We start from the raw sequence: 20,873 nt of genomic DNA, 5'->3' as shown, positions 1-20,873 counted from the left end.
ATGACTTATGGTTAAGGGCATAAGCTTTCAATGTGATTAAAAGTGACCAGCTCATCGGATCCGCCATCGGGAAAGAGGATCATCTCATATATTGTTGAAGTTGGTCTCTTACAACAACCGTGCCCATAGAGACTTCGGACTATTTTCTTCTTATACAAACCACTTCCCAAAACCAACATCTTTTCCCAATTTAACATCGCCCTCAGCGTCACCGAACTCATATCCCAAAATCTGACTCCAAGAGTAGAGACCAAGTCCTGCGCTGGCGCCCCCCTTGCCACATTTCTGGCATCTACACTGTAGAACCCCAATCGGAACCGCACTTCTCGATCCGCAAGCCGAGTTCCTGCAGGTCCCCATTAATGGGAATCGTAAGGAGAGGCTGAGAAGATCTCTTGCAAACTCTGGGCAGTCGTAAAGGAATTCGTCAATGACCTCTCCTAGTTCGGTTGCGGTCAGCGCCGTGCCCAGGTTTTCTCTAGCCATGATCAAAGCTCCGACCCGAAGGGTCTTGGAGGTCTCCTTGGGGAGTTCGTAAACTTGGGAGATGGATTTGGCAAAGTCATGATAGTTGCAGTTCTTTTCCAAGCATTCCAAGTATTTCTTGCTCCCGAGCGCTTGCAGCCCGCCAATACCATACTTGTCAGCTAACGTAAACATGGAGGCATGAGTGAACAAGTCAACGTCCTCTGGAATCGTATAAGCCCCAGTGTAGTGGTATTCGACCATTCTGTTTACGACATCAAGAGGATGGTCGTTCAAGTCATATGTCCCGGAAGAGGCTTCCTGGGTCTTATTAGCGCGAGCGGTACCTTGAAGTTCCCAGTGCATGCTCTCTGAAATACGGCTGACTGGCCACAGATGATGATCTTATGAACATTAATTGTTTGTCCTTGGCAAACGAAGGCGAAGTCAGTGAACTCGCCGCTTTCGCGCGCTCTGCACGGAGTTAGCAAGTCATGCATTACAGGAGACATGAGTAGCATCGTACTTCTGCATACGGAGTCTGTCTTCGAGAGGAATCATATTCACATTGAAACAACGACACTTGTGTGGACAATAAAGACAGGATACGAGGGGGGACTGTCACAGGTGCGGCCAAGAAGGTGGTTTATATACCCCATTCCGTCCTCAGTGCGCAAGTGAAAGAGGGGTTTGATGAATATGCAAGCCTCTTCTAGTATAAGAATACTCCAATTTCAATTCCTCCAATGATTACCACTTTTCAGTGCCTTCCGTTGTCATATTTGCGTCACCAAGGCTGGTAGGCCTCCCAGCCACCAACGAGCAATACACATGGACCCCTCAATGATGGTTGGTTTACCAGTCCACCGATCTATCGTATTTGGCCGATTTATCACATGTGCTAGCAGGGAGAAATTGCTCATCATGCTCTGGTTCAAAGATCATGCTCTGGTTCAAAGATCATCCTCGGGTTCAAAGATCTGACTCAACAGTCCCTGCATCGGACCATCGTGATTGCTCATAAAGTCCTGAAACACCTCCTGGTTCTTGAACAGCTCGGCCTGGCTCAGAATGTACTCTGCGACAATCTCCCGAAGTTTGAATGGCACAAAATTGCCAGAAGCCAGGATCAGTAGCTCCATGATGGAGTCCCAGGAATTGCCCCAAGGTATGATCGCCTCGAGAGCGATGAATAGCTTACCCAAGGAAACTTCCATTAACGCGTCGACACAGTATCGATCAGCGAATATGCAAACCTGGGCATGGTGTAGCAGCGTGCCTTCACCAATGTTGCCTACATCAGATGGTCGAGAGATGGGGGTGTACTTGTCGACAAAGTCTTGCCACATGCCGTTGAGTCCGGGTGCATTGCGACTGTTAGGGCCTGAGAATGGTGGGTAATGGCGGACGTAGTGTGCCCAAGACTTGCTCCAGTTGCTCAGCCCTTCATCAACAGGATCTGCCTCCTCCTGTTCGTCATCTTCTCGGATGGGGTTGGTGTAGTCACCGCTGTACGCAAACTCCCAGAAGCTCAGGAAGACGGTCTCCTCGAGATCGATCCATTCGACGCGTTGTTCCAGTGCCTCTTTGAAGGGTCCGTTGACCAGGACGTTCAAGACGGGTGACTGTTTTGCGACAAGTGCGGAATGAATAGTAAACTCGGTCTCGTCGGGGCCAACAACGAACGTGAACGTGTTGGATTTCGCAATACTACAGCGCTGTCAGCTTAGTTTTTGGGTCAAGAGTTTTTAAAGGTTACCTCTTGGTTGATACTTCATCCTCGGAGATGCCAGAAGCCTTGCGCTTGCCGAGTTGGTCCATGATGTTCGTCTGGATGATTACGATGGGCGTGGCTGTTGCAAGAAGAGAAGGATCAGTTAAGATGTACAGTGCAACCTGCAGTTGGGGAGGGGCATATTTGTGATGTATCGGAAATGATAAAGTAATTTTCTGCGGCGTGACTCAAGAGGCCTGAGATAAAATACTCGCAGATAAAGTTTCACAAATGAAAGTTTGTTGACATTACCTCTTCTTACTGGCTTACCAGCCCTTCCCATAAAGCATAAAAGTTTAATGGGACAGAAGTATTTTCGGATTCGTATCCTTTCCAATTTGCAAGAACGATAGAAGTGATAACACTCTTGTTCGTTGAGGAGCAAAGGTTGACATAAGATGAAGAACCACAAGGTAACAGCGCTGACCATCTGCTCCACTGGCACAAAGGAACATGCCCGGGCTGTTCTCATTCACCGAGCCAGTTGCCAAGCTCCAAGCGACTCTTCAGAGTCATTGAGCAAACGGCTCAGTCTTGGGGCAATTGTTGTCTCATGCAGGACCCGCCTGGTCTTGGTGCAGTGGTAACTGATCACTTATACTGCCACCGTACTGCCAGTGCCAGTCTACGCGTGCCCAAGTTAACACTGGCAGAACTCTTACGACCTCAACAGCCTCCTAGCCTCCGCCTGCCCCCTTTTCTTCTCCTTCCCTACACTCTCCTTCACTCCCATCTTTCACTTCCAGTCTTCGTCACGTCTCATCTTCTGCACCCAGCTCTCGGCTCATAAATCTTTCTCACTATTACTCTTAAAACTGAAACATCGTCATGTCAGACTCTTCGAAGTCACTTCATCAATTGACTGTAGAGAACCGGGGATTCCAAGCTTCGCCTCTACACTGGACCTTCCATCATCTCGAGTTGGTGGGTTGCGAATTTATCGAGGTCGAAGAAGCCAGCGGCACCCAAGGCCATCACGCCCAACAAGATGGGAGGCTTACATATTACGCTACCCGGTTAGCGACAACACCCGTCGAAAACATGAAATCGCACTACGTCCGATCACTGTTTAGAGGAACAGGTGTTTTAGAGTTTGTCCTGTATGTTACGTGTACTTCGACACCCTCACTTTGACTAACCTTTGATAGCGTGGCCGCCGCCTTTCACTACTGTGATCGACTCGTGCATGTACCTCACTGCAGTGCTTTTCGGATCTCTGGGCACATTGACGTACCATATCCCGAGCCAATTGTCGGATATTATTCCTACAATGTTGACGAGGACCGTAAGGCGCGGTTCACTGCCCGGGCTGGCCCCCCGGGTACGATGAACCTGCCTATGGAGCAGATCTACGAACGAAGACTTGCCAAAGTCACCCCTCAGGACTGGACCCGAGATCCGTATCTGGTCTGTGTGATGTTGAGCCTGGCACAAGCCCAGGAGAGATCCGATACAACAGGTCAGGCACGGCTTTACCTCGTAAGTTGACAACTCCTCGTCCATTGATAGCGCTCTCACTAACACAATGACTTCCAGGTCCGTCTTCTCGTTACTCACAAGGACGAACAAGAGAATGCCTATGTCTACAAGGCAGATTTCCCTTCCCAATTCTTGGAGTGTCTCAAGATTCCTTCCCGTCCTATGGATGATTTCGAGTTCCCCGCCATCACGGTGGCCAAGGTGGCCTTTGAGCCATATGAAACCTTCGGTGGTCGAGCTGCCGAGGCCCTGGTCGGCGCGCAGTACTTTTCCTCCGCAGCCTAAGGAAATTCCCTTATTGGGTCACCTGGACATATACCCAGAGCAGTTACTTCGGTCTAAGCGGCATTGTGTCCTCATAAAAATAGTGAGTCTATCATGATATATCTGTGTTACATCTGGCTCACTCATCAGTAGGACAATTAGTGCTTCGACCATTGGACTAGGGAGGTTTTGTATGACTAAGGAGGAAAACAATCTATGCAGCGTTTGCGGTTCAGGTGGGAATTTTGGTTGCCAACGAGATGGGATTTTGGCCGGTTGTGGCAGACACACTCGCCAAGCCTACGTATTCTTGAGGCCATCTGGGTTTAGTCAACTATCAGTAATAGCGATTCGATCATGGTCTGTTTCAGCAACTACGCTTTTTATCCAGCGGTAAACATTCAGTCTCAACCTCTTTAGATAGATGAGCTCAGGCGAGACCTGGAACAGGAAGACATACTTCTCTGTCTGACTCCGACATATCAAATCACAACGCAGCTCTTTGTATGCCCTCCCCTTAGTCTGTGTTCTCAATTAAAACATTTTGTATGATACCCCATCACTGAAAGTGATACCAACCTCTTGTTTAATGGGATAGTTATCTCCTCGTGTCGTATTGGGCAAAATGGGAAGTTCTGCACAAAGTCAACTTGCTTTTGACCCTGTCGCCGAACAGCAAGGTTTCTTCAGAGATGTTGTTCTGCTGGTTTCTTCAATATCCTGACCATTTTCTTTTAGGTTACTGAGGCTATCATCATGTTCGAACACAAAGGCGGTTGTTTCTGTATTGTTCATGCTGTGGTATAGAATCATCCTGTTGTTCAGACAGAGTTCCAGCACCAGGACACAATCTTTGTTGTAAGTGATCGTTCAATTTAAATAATTCTGAATAGGCACAAAGACGATAGAGGTGAACTCTCGAACAACAGCTCGGCCGACTCAGTAGTCTCGGACCTTTAAATACGATACTGGCGCGTACTGATGTCGTCCATGTCGTTTTACCGCACTATCGACATTTCAACCGCAACATCAAGCTTCTCGTCCCTTTCTCCGACAAATATTATAACCAGGTCTATTACTAATCATCATTATGTATCCAGACTGGAAAGAAGTCAAGCAACGATCGATGCGAGGTCGTCTACAAAGCCTCAGACTTCGCCTTATCGATATTGCGAACAACTTGGACAATCTTACGGCAGAACAGCTTGGCATTCATTGCGGTGCCATCACGGAAGACCTAAAAAGCTTGTCCTATGATTGTATTGTAGAAAGCAGGGATCGACTTGACGAATTCCAGTTCTACTGGCGAGTTAGCGAAATCGAGGTTTTGATAAAGTTTTGTGTTGACGAGGAGCTCAAAAAGATTGATGAACGAACAGAGAATCGAAAGCCTAAGATGACGAGAGAAAAGCGCAGGGAGATGATGGCGGATCTCAAATTTGATATTCCTTTCACTGAACTGTGCTTCGTTCCATTTGATGCGTATGACTTCTTCATGAGTCTGGGACAGGCATTTAAGGACCTCATTGTCGATGAGCTGAGGGCTCGTGCTCAAGATGATCCTACGGCTGACCTTCAGTCTATCAAGAAAGAGCCAGGTATCGAGGAAGAACAGTCTGTCAAGCAGGAGGAGCTTATCAAGGAAGAAGGTGTCAGCGAGCTACCTCGTTCCGAACTACATCGACCTGGAGAGTTCATCCCTAACGATGTGCTTAAGCAGAGGTTCAGAGATCTGGCGGCCAACTTTGATGATCCCAGCAGTCGCTGGGCAAAGCAACAACTCGATGCGTATCAGAGATATCTCAAGTTACCAGTCACAGACAAAGTGGCATCGGGTATCGTGGAGGAATACGGCGATTGTGTATCAATGAAGATGCCGTGTCCGCCAGGGATGAGCTGTCTTCTCCTGGCCCGTTCAGGAGACTGGTGGTTCCCCCATCCAGTGGACCCCTCTGCTAAGAAGTCTGGTTCTTGGGGCGACGTTCCTAACCTGGAGGTACTCACCATGACTCGCGAACAGCTGCGAGAAGATCATGAGTTTGGGGGCGATGCCTTTAAAAAGGAGGTGCCTGAAATCGAACCTCGTCTCGAGAAGTTGGACATTGACTTTAATAAAGTTGTTACTTCTCAGTATGGGTTTGTCGTTGCTTGGAGGTACGTGGGAGGCGATGAATGGTTTGACCGTTATGGTCATGTTGTTCCGGAGCTTGTCGTTGATCAGTCCATTATTCACCACGGTCGACGATGGAGTGAGGCTAGGAAAGAAGATGTGCTTTCGGGTTCAGATTGACCTCAGTACTTTAGGGCTGCTGGGGCGTTAGCTGGGGACGAGGCGTACACTTTCATGGGGATAGAGTCTGGTGAGTAGATACTGGTTTATGTTTATATTTCCGAATTGACGTTGGCTTCTTATTGGAGAACTGAGAATTCTGTTGTTGATTGCACTGTTGAATAACATTTATGTGAATGTCAAGTCAATGCCAAGTTGTGCATTTTAGTGACTAACAAAATCAGGTCATGATCCTCCCCCAAGACTTTCTCATGAAACCTCCCGCGGGCCAATTCCCATTCCCGCTCAAAACCCTCCACCAAGTGGACCGCATCCGCTTCTCCCCGGTCCCTAGCGCCCAGAACCCTTGAAACCATAAACTGATGATACCGTAGCACGCTCCATGCGATGCAAGCTGGGGCCAAGCCAAGCAAAGAGGGGTGAACAGCTTCAATTTTTCTCTTCCCCCTCTTCAACTCTGTTCTTGTCAATAAATACAATATGAGCGCTGCACCAGAAGTTACGCAGGGTGAGAATGTCGTCTCACAGGACATGCTTGCCCCAACGCACTGGGAGGTATGATACATAAACACTACACGGATGAGGACTTGGTAATTGACTCAATCAGAACACTGAAGCTACGGATAATTCAGATGGGGACTCTGCGATAGGCGACGACGCTGCTAGTTCTACCGCGAGTATCAACTCCAGCATTCTCGAGTACCGAACCATCAACGGGCGGACGTACCACGCTGAGCGAGGCGATGCTCAGTACTGGGCATCGAACGACAACCAGGCCTCTGAGGCCTTGGACATCATCCACCATACCTCCACGTTGATCATGGACGGCAAGCTCTTCCTGGCGCCCGTCAAAGAGCCAAGCAAAGTGCTCGACATTGGAACCGGCACTGGCATTTGGGCCATGGACTTTGGCGATGAGTTCCCCGAGGCAGAGGTCATCGGCACAGACATTTCCCCCATCCAGCCAACGTAAGTCCCCAGCTCCAACTCCCTCCACACGATCTAACAACCTCTAGCTGGGTTCCCCCAAACGTCAAGTTCGAGATCGAAGACTTCACCCTCGACTGGACATTCCCTCCCAACTCCGCAGACTTCATCCATCTCCGTTTCCTCTACGGAAGCGTACCCGACTGGTATGCCTTGTACGAGCGCGCATACCAAGTAACCAAGCCCGGCGGCTGGATCGAATCCCACGAAGGTGACCCCATGGGCTGCAGTGACGATGACAGTCTCAAATCTGGTAGTGCAATTGCAGAATGGGGCAAGTTCTTCCACGAAGGCGGTAAGAAGCTCGGTCGCGTGTTTACCCCACTACCAGATAATCTGCAGGAGAAGGGTCTCAAGGCCGCTGGCTTCGTGGACATCCAGTCCAAGACGATCAAGGTTCCTGTTGGCGACTGGCCGCAGGATGAGCACCTCAAGGAGATTGGAAGGTTCACGACAATGAGCATTCTATCCGATGTAGAGGGGCACATCTCGTTCATGGCTACGCTTCTTGAGGGGTGGACGCAGGAACAGGTCCATCTGTACTGTACCCAGCTGAGGAGGGAGTTGAAGTCCAAGAAGCCGGCGCACGCTTACTACCTGCAACGTATTGTTTGGGGACGCAAGCCAGCTGAGGGTGAGACTACAGCAACAGAGTAGATGAATGATGTTCATTAGACGTAAATAGCGTAACAATACTTTTCCCCGGTCCAGCCGTTCATGTATCCAATTTGTTTGTACCCGAGATCTTCAGCTCCTTTCAGATCTTGACTTCTTCCGTCGGTTCGACATCGTACTCAATCTCGGTTCGGATGACGTATTTGGCTCCCTTTCGCACGCCAGTACCTTCATGCAATGTCGCGTTGATCTCGCCATGAGGGAAAATAGCCGCGCCGCCCATGACTGGACGAACTGGGTATGCATTCAGTATTCCTTCCCGTGCAGCCGGGAGGAAGTATGTAGTTTCGCCACCCTCGAAATCTTGGTTAAGGTAGATCAAGAAGGTAAAGAGCGAGCTCTGCTTCTTTTCGGCCGGCGAGTCGTCGTAGACGTATTTGTCGTCCTTCGTGATGCCGCTCGGGGGCCACGCGCCATCGATGTGTGCTCGGTACTCTGCTCCTGGGACACTGCGACACATTAGCGATAGAATTGACATCAAGGGGTTCGAGAACCTACTATCGATACACTCGGAAGCGGCGGTTGATTCCACGAGCTAGACGCCCATTCATTGACACCGGCACAAATGGTTGAATGCGCGACCATAGCGTGTCGTGGAACGTCTTGTCAACAACCCAGTAAAAGTTGTGCGCCAGAATACTGATGTCCCCGTCTTCTCGAAGCGGCGCATCGGGCACAAAGTTGACGTATTCACCCGCCGCAATGATAGCCTTGCACTCTTCGGGGTATAGAACATTGGTGGCGACACTGAGACCCTGGACGACAGGATGCGGTCGATGCGTTGTAGGCGGGGGTGTTGTCGACAGAGGAACAGCCTCAGGTGTTGAAGCGTAAAGTATGGCATCGTGATGGTTCGGCGGTTTACGCTCAGCGCCGGGTGTTGTCTCGATGATGCGAATGTTCTTCTTGAGGGACTCGGGAGCCGAAGCTACGAGACTTCCATCGAGGACCGAGGCGTAGACTTGCTCGGTTGGGCCGTCAGGGCGAAGATCCCAGATCTCTTGGAGGGCAATTGATGAAGGCTGGATGATGGCGTTGGGGTTTCGATCCTCGTGGCCACAGACTCGAAGCACCGCATCAATGACCTTGATGAGTGTCTCTTCCCTCTCAGAGCGCTTTACAAGGCCTTGCTGATCGGGAATCGTCGACAGGCCACTGATGACATCAAGATCTCGAACCCATCGACACAGAGCACCAAGCTTCGGCTGTTCACCACGAATCTTCATCTCAGCGAGAAGGATTCGAGCTTCGGTGTATTTCCGATCGGCAAGAGCAGCAGTGACCTGCGCTGTGAGATTCGCGCCGGCCGCATTGTTGACGCCCGTCGTGCAAGCTTGTCTGAAGTCGTAAACAGCAACTCTCAGGTCCTTGCACAGCTTTGACTTGATCAAGCCGGGGTACTGGGCGAGAGAATTGAGTGTGTCGATGGTGATCTCGAGCTCTTCTTCGGATACAACGGTATGGAGGTTCTTAGGCTCGAAGTGCGTGGTCGTGCCATCGGGAGGAGGCGTCGGGATTGAAGGTGAAGTGGTCTTTGCGATCTTTCGAGGATTGTCGGATTGAGCTTGAGCCTGCGCTTGTTTGCGTTTCTTGGACTTTGTCTTGGCCATGATGGTTCGATAATGGATAACAAAGAGTTGGTGGGGATGGAAATTTACGTGGGGGAATTGACGACGGGAAGGGACCAATTGGAGTGGCAAAAACGGTCTGGAACGGCAGAACCATAAAATGCGGGGCTGGAGTGCCCCATTACGATACAGGGTAGCCATTAGCATTTGACAGAGTAGTAGAGGCAAAACCCAAGATCTTGAAAGACTTGTGTAAATTAGTATAAGTCTAGGACACCTCTGCTAAGTTTAGGCTACCTTTTGCTGAGTGTAGTCTTGACCCTAAAGGATAATAATATTTAGGTAAATTGCCCTAAGCTTAGGGGGGTGCTTACTCAATTCATACCAACCAGTATTCTTATTTGAAGTCCTAGATTTATTTGCCCCCCGAGGGACTGGTTTGGATTGTTGTGAGCAGACTGGCTGGGGAGTCGGGGTGCCTCTATTGACTAGACAGCTCAGCATTCCGCTTTGCTTTCATACTTGATCTATCGACTGTCAAGTTAAACGCGTTGTCTACTCATCAAGTACTTCCGTTTCCACTTTCTCAAAATCCAAGTCCAAGAGCTTGATATACTCTACTCGGTCCACGTCCTTATCATTGCAACGTTCGTTGCTTCCAGGATAGGTCCATTCGCGGCGACCACCAAAACTCCCAACGCAGTATCCAACATCGTTATCATACTCCAGGTCGTAAGCCCTTCCAGAAGATGTGATAGCTGTTTCAGAGCCCTCTTTGTTCTCTTCGGAGAGGTCGTTGCAGATGGCTGTCCAACTAATCTCCTTACGAATTGCGTACTCGAAACGGGCGAGCACATTGATTTCCTGGGAGATTTCGAAATCACATCACATGTTGAACTCGTCGTCCCAACTGTCAGGATTGTTCTGTTCGTATAGATGACAATACTTCTTGAAGGGAAGGAATTTATCCAGAGCTTCAATAAATGCATAGATGGCATCGTTGCACCACTCGTGACTCATATAATTGTATTTCCAGTCGCAATCATGATGAATAGGATAGTAGCCGCGAGTCTTTCGAACCAAAAGTGTGCCCTTATCTATCAGACAGAGCCTGGGTGTTTTGACCCATCCGGAGGCTACGCCCTCCATCCAAGTGGCCACCAAACTGCGAGCTGAGTTCTCGGCTTTGAGTTTGAAGGTCGACGATCCAGCTAGAATCAAACTCAATAGCGAGTGTGGACACCGGAACCATTGAAGAGGAGAGGGGATCAAAGAATGGGAGGCTGGTCTTGCAGTCCTCGAAGTGCTGAGGCAAGGACTTCTAGTCTGCTGTTCTGATGCAGAATATGTCTCGCTAAGGGAAAACCATGTAGCCTTGTCTTTCACCGGCGTTTCGACTGGTGAGAATGGCCGGACGGCCGAGATAGCCCTGACGGTATTCGGGAAGCCGAAGCCACATGGAATATATCTTTTCTGTAATGACCTCGCGAGACAGTTTGCAAGCCCCGTAGAGACCACCATCCCATATGTAGGCTGAGCGATTGTTGTAAGGGGATTTTCCATCGCCGTCAGGACCTTGGTTATGATCGAGGGCTCGTAGAGCAAGTCGATCTTTGCCCCCGAACTTGACCGTGTCGACGTTGATGTAGTGCAACCCAGCCTGCTCGTCAGAATCATAGCCGGGGGTATTAGAAAGAATGCATGATCACTTCAATATCTGGAGCTGAACCTCAATTGGGAGGCGTGGGAACCAGTGAAAGGTTGAAGGCATCTTGTGACTTGTGATGAAAGCTCAGGGTGAAGGTCTTGGAAGGTTGTGATGAAGGCTTGTGAAATACTGTGATGCAGGGAGTGTAGAAGGAAATTGAATATTGAAGGGTGAGGAGGAACGGATGAAGAAAAGAAAAGGATATGATATGGGTCTTTGTGTTAAAATTAAGAGAATGGGACTGTTGTCTGTTTACATTTGGCAGTGGCAGACCAGTGAGTGTAGCAGTGACACAAGGGTTGTTTGCCTGAGGGGATATAATCCAATCCAACACCAGAACTGTTGATAGGTTCAATTCACCTCAAGGACTTAGTATTGTAGCTTCATGGGCAGTGTGTGTGGAGAGCCATTGACTCTTCCCAGTACCGCCAACAGAGTCGGCCACTACTCAACTCAAGATATCAAATGCTTTCTCCTTAAGTCATACTTTTAGGGATGTAATGTTGGCAGATTGACATAGCGTTTTGAACTGAAGACGGAATATCCAGTCAATGTTCATGACAGTTTAAGTCAGTTCATTGAGCTTTGCTCAGGTTTCGTAATTTTCTGAACATCTCATCGGGACAATGTGAGGCATGAATCATCCAGAAACCCTTGTTTTACTCATATCGGCCCATCTCGTGTGTTTTGACACAATAAGCTATCCATCTTCTCCCTACTTATTCACTGACTGTCATGTGGAACTCAAACACTAGCACTGCCTACCTATTGTTCCCCATATGAGTCACCTCGTTGCTCAGAAAGCACTGACCGCTGCCACTGTTACCACAAGCCCTACCACTGCCAGAGAATATACATCACGCGGTACTGTTCATCGAGTAAAGGCTTTCACTCCCGAGGCCCTCCTCTTCTCCTCTTAGCCCTCAATCACTCCTCAATTCCAACTTCTGACTTTCGACATTCTCCATCCAACACATTTCCATTTTGCCATCTTCTCTGAATCTTTCTGTCAAGACTCATCAAGTACACTGGTAAGAAGTATACCGAACAATTATGACATTCATGTTATAAGTCTAACGGAACACAGCTATCATGACGCAACCCATGGTCGTCGAACATCCCGATCATGGCGGTGGGCTCAAGCAAATAGAGGAGATGCCAGCCCTTTCGGCCAACGAAGTTTCTCTGGCGGTTTTCCACCTATTTCCGAACCTCCCAACTGAGCTTCGATTGAAGATTTGGAAGGCGGCGTGTTTCCCTCACACCAACAGTCAACATGGCCTACACTACATCGATCTAGCAAGCATTGGGGATGACTTGCGCTCTTGGATTGGTCCAATGGAGATGAAGGCACTTCATCCCGACTTCCCAACCTCGCGCAATGGGCAGCGGGTTGTAGGACGCGCAAACAGATCCGCCCACATGTGGGATGCTGGTCTATGGAAGGCGTGCCAAGAGTCAAGGGAGGTCATTTCCTCGCACTTTCGACTGAAGCTTTGGTGCAATACTCAGAACAGCGGCCTCGACCCCCTCGAATTGGATGAGTGCCTCGGTAAGGCTTGTCAACCGTACCCTTCGCAGCTGTATTCTGAGGAATTGACCTCTGAAGACGACGAGGAACTGTCTGAGAAGCGACCAGGTGATGAAGATTCAGTTCTTGAGCCTGAGCTCTTTCTTCCTACCTGTCTTTTTCCATCCAATCAAGGGCATGAAGAGCCATTTATGGTTATGCCCACCCGAGATCTATTTTGCATCCAAGACCCCGGGAAACACCTGTTACCACTCGTTCTCAAGGATGCTCGCCTGAAGGTTCTATGTCCAGGTGGCAAGACAATCGTTCTCCGACACTCCTTCAACCTTGCCTTGGAGTTTGATACCACCTGGTTCGATTGTTTCCCCGGCAGCTGGGCCGAACTCATCAAGGAAAAGTCACCTCGAGGCGTGTTTGCGAACTGGGCTCAAACCTGCAACTGGAGCAAGGGCAATGCCCCGTGTATCTATCTGCTCAACAAGGCTGCTCGTTCGGGGCCAGTTTGGTGTGTGAACAAAGAAGCGGTCTTTCATGATTGCGATGATGCGTACGTGGAAGTTCAAAATCATTACTTGGACGACTTCCCGGTTGAGCCGGCAGAGGCTTCGGCCATGCTAGGAATTCTGTGGCTTGTCTGGAACCTTTGGACCGTTGCTTTTTGCAACTGCACCGACGACGAAATATGCATGATGTGTAACCACGGCCTGGGCTTGGATTTGACCAAGTATGTCAAAGTTCTCGTTCGACAAGAAGAGGAACCTGCTCGATATCAAATCGAGGATCGAGTTGATTTACTGGGCGAATTGGAAAACAGTAACAACGGTCAGACTGAGCATGAAAGTGAAGACGGTGAGGAGGGCAAAGATACTTCTAGATTTTAGAAGCCAGTGAAGCTGAGGAGAGCAGGGGCACGTTTTTGGAACTTTGGCCATTTCGATGGTTTTACTCCCAAATCACGACTAAACGGAACACCTCTACACGGGAGAGACACTCAGGAACCTGCTAGGGAAGTGTGATTGAGGCAGGAAATGTAAAACAAAAGCGAGGAGTGAGGTCTGGAATTCATGGGCTCTGTTTGTACTTATCCTTGTCGGATAAGAAAGAAAGTCAGATCTTCACGAAGCAAGAGATGCTATTCATATTTCACCCGTCACCAAACTGAATGCCATTAATAATGTAATTGACATGAATCGACAATTTTGTCACAGACTTCATGATATTCATTAATAAACAAAGCTACGTATTATGCCTGAGCCACCATCCCAACCATCCGCTGTATCTAGTAAAACACCAAGCATCTAACCTCAATGCTCTGCCGTCCCTTCGCATCCGCCGGCGTAGCAGGGTCAACAAACGCAGTGTGAGGCGTATATCCAGCCAACCCATGCTGACCACCCTCATGAACCTCACTCTTTGAATCAAAGCACTTGATCAACATGACCTCCTCAGGCGTCATATCCTTGGCGTAGTAAAACTTGTGCCCATCATTCGGCGCAACAGAGTACGTCTCGCCCTTGATCTGATAACCCTCCGTTGAACGAAGTGTCGATGCATCAGGGAGGACTTCCTTTCCACGGTCATCGTCGTCATTGTCTTCGCGCTTGGGGTACAGAAGATCAACTTTGATCATGTCTTCTGGCTTTGTGGTGCGATAGTCGACTACTGCAAGGGGGAAGTCTGTTGCCGGATGGCCGATTGGTCGCCAGACGTTGATGATCTGGTATCGGCCCTTGAGAAGCTCTTCTGTCTCTGAAGGATCGGTGTGTCGTCTCACGCGGGCTTCAGCAGCGCCGGGGGTTTGATCGACATGGACTTGTTGCACCGGCTGTCTGGGACTCGACTTCTCCCTCCTGCGAATAGTATGATCAAAGATAACAACTTTCTTGATCTCAGGAATCCTCTCTTTGAGAAGCGCTTCAACTTCGCCGTAGTAACCGTTCCTCACAGCCGCATCGTCAGTGAACTCTGTTTCTTTGGCGGGAGACTTGAAGACATCGAAGCCAGAAAGATCTACGCCGAAGGCGGTAATGCTAGCGGCGTTGCGAATGTCCACGACGTCGCGCTTGTGCTGGCTGCGCTCAAAAGAAGTCTGGTCAACGTCGACTTTAGCCCAGGGCTTGACTCTGTTTCCGTTGTCGTCGATACTCGATGTCGGATCGATGTAGTTGAAGAGTCCGGTTGTCATTTTGGTGGTTGTGAAGTGGAAAGGTCTGAGCTGAGCGGGGTTGAGGAGCTGTTTGAGAATGGGTCTCGTCCTGAGAAGTCGTGACATGCAGGTTCAAGTTGAAGATGGGGTAATCTAATTGAACTACGGCTGTTTCTTATATCCAATTATAGGTAGTACAATTCGGAATTTTGTGTAAAAAGTCCGTCTTTTATTTGTTGGTATCCCGCTGTCATTTATTTGTCATCGTTATGAAATTTGTAAGCTCGGTTGTGCCGATGACGTTTGCGGGGCTGTCAAGCGTGCTGTAACACTAACAGATCACGTCACTTTACGGTGGCAATAGTACTGGATCAGTTACTGTCTTAACTGAGTCAGATTATCGATCTGCCGAGCGCAACGACGTTATTGGAGGCGTCGTCCCCAGCCGTTGGCATTTTTTAGCCGTAACGTTTGCACATTTGACTAATTTTCAATCTTTCAGTCAATGTAAAATTCCATCTCACGTTAGCATTCGACAAGATTCGACGGCGTACGGACACGCCTGACAAGCAGCATCCAGACACGGTTGAAAAGCGCAGATGACGAGTCTGTAATGCCGCCATTGGACTGCTTTACATTTTGGTTCAACGTCGCTGACCGGGTTAGACCTGAACTTCTGGTTCCTCACACTGGGCATTTCAAGATGTCATACTGTTCACACACAATTGCCATTTCATTCCGTTGAAAATGTGACATTAATCATTAAGTCTACCGTCTAGTACGCTTCGCTAAATCATTTAAAATCAGTTACAAGTACAAGGCAAAGAAAGCATTCCGAATCCAAAGTCTATCAGTAAACCTTGTTCTCCTGCGGCTCCGCCCAAGCAATTTTGCCAACATGTCTCTCCGGCCCCTTGATGAAAGTCAACTTAGGCGACTGCGCCATCTTGGGTGCACCCAGTCCAAACAGCATGTTCTGAATGGCTGTGATGCCAATGATGTGCTTGTCGATGAACTTGAACACGCCAGTCTGCCAAGTGGCGTTGGAAGTCGCCTGACCAGAGCCACGGCAAGCTTCAACAACGGGATCCATACGTGAGGCTTGGTACGACTGGAAAGCTGTGGCAAGTTGAGCGTGAGTTGGGGCGGGGGACTTTTGGCGAAGAGCGTAGAGTTGGTTGACCAGGGCGACCACGTCGATGAGACCGTTGTTGCAGCCTGCGCCTGTGCTGGGGGTAAACTTGTGAGCTGAGTCACCTGCGAGCACGACACGACCGCCCCAGCTCCAGTGGTTGACGACACCTTCTTCGAGACTCACGAGGCCGGACTGAGTGCGAGCGTTGAAGGCGTCCTTGAGGGTGAGTTTGCCGCCGGGCGCAAGAGGAATGTGTCCCCAGCGCTCAACAAGATCGACTTGATCCCGCTCAGTGTACCGGACCCGATCACGAGTAGGCGCATCCAACTTCTCATAAAGACCCATGACAGAAGAATCCTCGCCGGCAAAGAGCTGTGTAGCCGCACCAGGACCGTGAGTCTCACAAGTAGTGCCAGGCTCGATGCCCGCGAACTTGGTAGGCATGCGCAGCCAGAGCGCTCGGAATGTGGTCAGGAAGGGCTTCTCGTCGTTGACATCATCTGATCCTGCGTCTTGAGCGAGAGAGCGCATCTTGTTGCGGACGAAACTGTGAGCGCCGTCTGCTCCGATGACGATGGATCCCTCATAGGATGTTCCATCGTCGCATGAGACTTGGACGCCAGTTTCGCTGGGTATGATGTCGACGACCCTCTTGTCGGTGAGGATCTGACTTTTCTGGAGAGGAGTGAAAGAATCGTACAGCACCTTGGTGAGGTCGTGGCGGCTGACTACACGAGGGAAGGTTCCAAGCCTGGGCTCGTTAGTCGAAGTATCTCAGGAGAGAGGATGAAACTCACAGTTTGTTAAACAGGATGAACCAGTACGCGTCTCCAATATCGCGGCCCTGGTGATCTTGGCGGTTGATCAGACCAAGAGGAGAGCTGACTTGCTCAAGAGGAGCAGCGAGACCGAGCTGATCAAGAGCGCGAAGACCCATGGGGTTGAGGACGAGATTGGAGCCAGCGTCAATGACTGCACTTGATCGACGTTCAAGAAGAATGAAGTCAATGTTGGCGCGGGATAGGGCATGAGCGGCTGTGAGGCCAACTGGACCGCCTCCGACGATGATTGCTCTGAAGCGCTGAGTAGGCATGTTTTGGTTGTTGGATTGGCAAGTAAGGGGTTGGTTTTGTCGCTGAAGGATGAGAGTGTCTGTGTTTAATAAATGCTAGTTGAGTGAGTGCCCGAGTAGTGATGGAGAAGAAGTTCTCGAAGCGAGTGAAGACACATATATATATTATTGTGCCACTGATCAGTCTCGCATCTCGCATTGTTTTGAGGCTGCAGTCTTGGTTAGTGAACAGGCGCTAGTGCCGGTGTCTTCGCACTCGGATCCATGCGAGTGGGTTCCCAAAAGGGGGTTGATTAGTGTGTCACTGATGAAAGCTTGACTTTGGGATCAACCAAGATCGAGTGCGATAAGATGCGATGCAAACGGGATTGAATCAGCCTCAGAAGCCATTTCGTCTCCACAATGGTCATAAAATTAGATATTTATTTACAAATTGTACAATTACTCTGATGCTCCGTGAAAAGCCAGTCCATCTACTCTGCCAGTTTGGTGATTGCCTAACCCACTACTTCTGCACGATAACACTGGCGATGCGAACATGAGCGATGCATCTTACCCACCCTACGCAATGACAATACAGAGAAAAAGGATAAGAGAACTCGGAGGAATGATTGTATTACGCACTCGATTATCGCACTCGCAAAACGACACGTACGTTCAGGGGATCTTGTCCTGGCGCCGATTGATTCCACAGCCATCAACGGCTGGCGATCGAGAGTGTTATGATTGGCTCGCATTTCGAGCTCCGCTTCGCATTCGGGAGGCCATCAGCCCTATGACGACACCATTCAGCAGGGGTTAGGGGTAGCATTGCAGGGTAAGCGGGAAGTCAAACTCGCATGCGGGAGAACTACCCATCGTATGTTACCCCGAGCAAGCAAGGCACTATTCCCGCGGACATTTGTAATTGAGGTGAACGAGATAGAACGCGATGCTATTGCAGGGGCACATGGCACTGGGGCCAATGGTTGCCGCCACCCGAGTCTGAACCACGACGCAGCATGAACAGCCAGACTCTGTGCACAACAAGATGGGACATACCCGTCGACAATGTGGCACCGCGAGTAATGGTTCATTCAATAAATGTTCTTGACGTGAAATGAATTCTATCGTGAGGCTCTAGGCCATGTCTACAAAGTCATAATCTATCAATTTTCCTCCGCAAACATGGATGCGTCTACAAGACCGCCATTCCATAATTTCCCTATTCATTGCTTCCCTTTCCTCTGATACCACTTTGTTTTGAGGAAGTAGATAATGCTGATACCGAGGCCCAGCCCGGCGAAGCCAACAGCCATGTAAAAAGCAGACCGGTAACCTATCAACAGCTCGTGCTTTGACTCTCCTCCATTTGTAACATTGACCTCCACCGTAGCAGCAAATCCAAGACCTAGACTGATACTGTAGTTCACGATCGTGCTGACCAAGCTTGCTGCGATGCCTTGATGCTCTCGCTTCACAGAATTGGAGAGGATCAGAGTCGCGGCGGGGAACGACATGTCCATACCGAAGGTCATGATAACAAGGCCAAAGAAAGACTGGTACCAGTAAGACTGCTCCACAGGCGCAGTCATCATCAAAATTGTACCGGTTGTGAATGATGTGAGGGCGAGGAGCATGACCAATGCAGGATGCGACACATGAAGAAGCCATGCAGTGATCAGTGAGGCGGAAGCTCCAGAAATAGCAACCGGGCTCATCCAAGCACTCGTAAGAAGAGGTGATGCTCCACGAAGCATCTGGAAGAATTGCCAAGTGTAGTACACCCAGATACCAAAAGTAGCCCAGCCGCAGACGATGCAGCCCAGAATGTAGGCGACGTCGCTAGTCAGAGCATCAAAGGGAATGAAGGGATGCGATGCCACGCGCAATTCGATGTAGAAAAAGACAGGAACAAGGAGCACTCCAACGATGAGAAGGACGAATACCCAAGGCTTGTCCCAGCCGTCGATGGGGGCTTGGTTCCAGGCAAAGTTGAAGAGGACCAGGGCAGTGATACCAGTGAACGCACCGAGAAGATCGAGTTGACCAAGGATGTCTCCCCAGCTCATATCGGCGGACGAAAGCTTGTGAGGAGGATCAGGGATGATAAAGTACGCCAGCAGCGCAATGAACGCCAGCCCAAGCGCGAAAGAGTAGTAAGTCCAAGGCCACCACGCCGGATCCCCATGAACAAAAAGTCCAGCAAACAACGCCCCAAAAACACAACCACCGGGTGCACAAGCGCCAAACAGCGCAAACGCCACAGCCTTTCGCCCACCAGGCTTGTACGAAGCGCCCAAGATAGCCAAACCATTCGGCATCACAAGCGCAGGTCCAATGCCCTGAAACACGCGGGCAAAGATAAAGAGAACATGGTTAGAGTAATTTGCTAGTCCGCAGATCATAGACCAAACAGCGAACCAGACAAAACCAATGAGGAAGAGGCGCTTGTAGCCAAAGATGTCGCCGAGACGGCCGGAGAAGAGGATGAAGGTTCCGACGGTGAGGGAGAACCCGGCGATGAGCCAGCTTAGTTCCGCGGGATTAGTGAGGTTGAATGAATCACCGATTATGTGGATGATGTTGAGGCAGTTTCCCAGCGCGGCTTGCGTCATGAACTGCGCCATGCAGATGATGGCCACGAAGAGGATCTCACGTGGGAGCGAGAACGTCTCGGCTATTGAGACGTTGGACTTTGTTCTTGAGATGGCTTCCTCGTCGGGTCCTGTGAGCGTGTTGTTATCCGACGGCGCGTCCCTCTCGGGATCAGGCATGAAGCCTTGTTCTGCACAAATTAGCCTCCATCCCAATCCCAAGCAACGCAGTAACTCACCTTTCTCTGTTTCCATTACCATTTTGGATAATGCTCAGAGTCTGAACTGTCCAGAACATCGTTATCAAGGGATGACGAGCACGGTATATAAAAAGCGGCGAGCAAGCCCGAAAGATTGTGTACATCCGAAGGTCCGTACTTCCGAGCCAATAACGCGCTGTCAGAGCTGTCAGAACTCCACTACAGCATTTTTACCATTATTAATCCAGATTCCAGATCCGAGATGGGAGATTATCGCGATTAGCGTCGGAAATGTGAGATTGTGTATATCCGGTTTTGACAAAGCTGAGGAATCGGGTTTTTGAGTTTTAGTTTATCGGTGGAGGATGCTACGTAAGGCGGGATGGTAATTGACCAATGTGACGGTGATGCATGTGATGAACAGGGATGAATACGACTGCGATGATGGTAGATGGAGGGTATCGTGAACGTTGTTACTAATGGACTGTGATGGATAGTGTTCCAAGCGGGAACGAGGTACTCCGCCTTACTATCAGCCGGAGAAGTGTTGTTGTTTTGCTGCATCATCAGCGGCGGGTCTCTTCGGTCTCCGAGTGACTGAACATAAGGTTTAGTAGAACTAACAAACTGCATACTTGACATGAATGTTGGGAACCACTGTCAATTTGAGAGAACAGAATGGAGCGGATGGCTGTTTTTCTTCCGGTCTGACTTGTCGGGCAGAACAAACAGTCGTTGCTAGGCGAGAGCCTGCCCGCCAGACTGGTAAGTAACACGGCAGATCAAACTCCTTAGCCCTATTAGATGTAGAGAGGGTGTTGCCTGTGGCTTTGAGATAGGAGATCCGTTTTGCTAGATTTAAAGTTTCAAGAGCCGCAAGCAATCCGCGGCGCGGAGGTTTGTCAAGTTGTACCATAAAACTCATTTTACCTGTAATACTCAACGCATCACCATTTCGCTATAAATGAGTAAAAGGCTGTTTTAAACTCTCGGAATTGGGTCA

General features: G+C 49.6%; 10 protein-coding genes across 10 annotated transcripts; 4 read left to right on the top strand and 6 right to left on the bottom strand.

Moving 5' to 3' along the window:
* Positions 1 to 359: 359 nt before the first annotated feature.
* On the bottom strand, positions 360 to 831 carry J7337_013640 (uncharacterized protein; the record flags this gene model as incomplete). Its single annotated transcript, XM_044831120.1, has 2 exons — positions 360 to 404; positions 436 to 831. The coding sequence occupies 2 exons, from the start codon at positions 829 to 831 to the stop codon at positions 360 to 362; spliced, it is 441 nt and encodes a 146-aa protein (XP_044674395.1).
* Positions 832 to 1,418: 587 nt separating this feature from the next.
* On the bottom strand, positions 1,419 to 2,286 carry J7337_013639 (uncharacterized protein; the record flags this gene model as incomplete). The annotated part of the gene is made up of 2 exons (XM_044831119.1): positions 1,419 to 2,175; positions 2,225 to 2,286. The coding sequence occupies 2 exons, from the start codon at positions 2,284 to 2,286 to the stop codon at positions 1,419 to 1,421; spliced, it is 819 nt and encodes a 272-aa protein (XP_044674394.1).
* A 781-nt stretch (positions 2,287 to 3,067) lies between these two features.
* On the top strand, positions 3,068 to 4,003 carry J7337_013638 (uncharacterized protein; the record flags this gene model as incomplete). Its single annotated transcript, XM_044831118.1, has 3 exons — positions 3,068 to 3,339; positions 3,388 to 3,718; positions 3,776 to 4,003. The coding sequence occupies 3 exons, from the start codon at positions 3,068 to 3,070 to the stop codon at positions 4,001 to 4,003; spliced, it is 831 nt and encodes a 276-aa protein (XP_044674393.1).
* Positions 4,004 to 5,072: 1,069 nt separating this feature from the next.
* Positions 5,073 to 6,272, top strand: J7337_013637 (uncharacterized protein; the record flags this gene model as incomplete). The annotated part of the gene is made up of 1 exon (XM_044831117.1): positions 5,073 to 6,272. The coding sequence occupies one exon, from the start codon at positions 5,073 to 5,075 to the stop codon at positions 6,270 to 6,272; it is 1,200 nt and encodes a 399-aa protein (XP_044674392.1).
* A 480-nt stretch (positions 6,273 to 6,752) lies between these two features.
* On the top strand, positions 6,753 to 7,916 carry J7337_013636 (uncharacterized protein; the record flags this gene model as incomplete). Its single annotated transcript, XM_044831116.1, has 3 exons — positions 6,753 to 6,827; positions 6,880 to 7,241; positions 7,289 to 7,916. The coding sequence occupies 3 exons, from the start codon at positions 6,753 to 6,755 to the stop codon at positions 7,914 to 7,916; spliced, it is 1,065 nt and encodes a 354-aa protein (XP_044674391.1).
* Positions 7,917 to 8,016: 100 nt separating this feature from the next.
* J7337_013635 (uncharacterized protein) lies at positions 8,017 to 9,544 on the bottom strand (the record flags this gene model as incomplete). Its single annotated transcript, XM_044831115.1, has 2 exons — positions 8,017 to 8,383; positions 8,433 to 9,544. 2 exons carry the CDS (start codon positions 9,542 to 9,544, stop codon positions 8,017 to 8,019), a joined length of 1,479 nt encoding a protein of 492 aa, XP_044674390.1.
* Positions 9,545 to 12,302: 2,758 nt separating this feature from the next.
* J7337_013634 (uncharacterized protein) lies at positions 12,303 to 13,622 on the top strand (the record flags this gene model as incomplete). The annotated part of the gene is made up of 1 exon (XM_044831114.1): positions 12,303 to 13,622. The coding sequence occupies one exon, from the start codon at positions 12,303 to 12,305 to the stop codon at positions 13,620 to 13,622; it is 1,320 nt and encodes a 439-aa protein (XP_044674389.1).
* Positions 13,623 to 14,020: 398 nt separating this feature from the next.
* On the bottom strand, positions 14,021 to 14,926 carry J7337_013633 (uncharacterized protein; the record flags this gene model as incomplete). Its single annotated transcript, XM_044831113.1, has 1 exon — positions 14,021 to 14,926. One exon carries the CDS (start codon positions 14,924 to 14,926, stop codon positions 14,021 to 14,023), a length of 906 nt encoding a protein of 301 aa, XP_044674388.1.
* Positions 14,927 to 15,737: 811 nt separating this feature from the next.
* Positions 15,738 to 17,115, bottom strand: J7337_013632 (uncharacterized protein; the record flags this gene model as incomplete). Its single annotated transcript, XM_044831112.1, has 2 exons — positions 15,738 to 16,773; positions 16,820 to 17,115. The coding sequence occupies 2 exons, from the start codon at positions 17,113 to 17,115 to the stop codon at positions 15,738 to 15,740; spliced, it is 1,332 nt and encodes a 443-aa protein (XP_044674387.1).
* Positions 17,116 to 18,302: 1,187 nt separating this feature from the next.
* J7337_013631 (uncharacterized protein) lies at positions 18,303 to 19,931 on the bottom strand (the record flags this gene model as incomplete). Its single annotated transcript, XM_044831111.1, has 2 exons — positions 18,303 to 19,861; positions 19,910 to 19,931. 2 exons carry the CDS (start codon positions 19,929 to 19,931, stop codon positions 18,303 to 18,305), a joined length of 1,581 nt encoding a protein of 526 aa, XP_044674386.1.
* Between the last annotated feature and the right edge of the window lie 942 nt (positions 19,932 to 20,873).

The sequence above is a fragment of the Fusarium musae genome, chromosome 11, assembly GCF_019915245.1.
Source record: "Fusarium musae strain F31 chromosome 11, whole genome shotgun sequence".
Taxonomy (NCBI): domain Eukaryota; kingdom Fungi; phylum Ascomycota; class Sordariomycetes; order Hypocreales; family Nectriaceae; genus Fusarium; species Fusarium musae.
The sequence above is the reverse complement of the archived record's forward strand: the minus strand, read 5'-3'. Positions and strand labels throughout refer to the sequence as shown.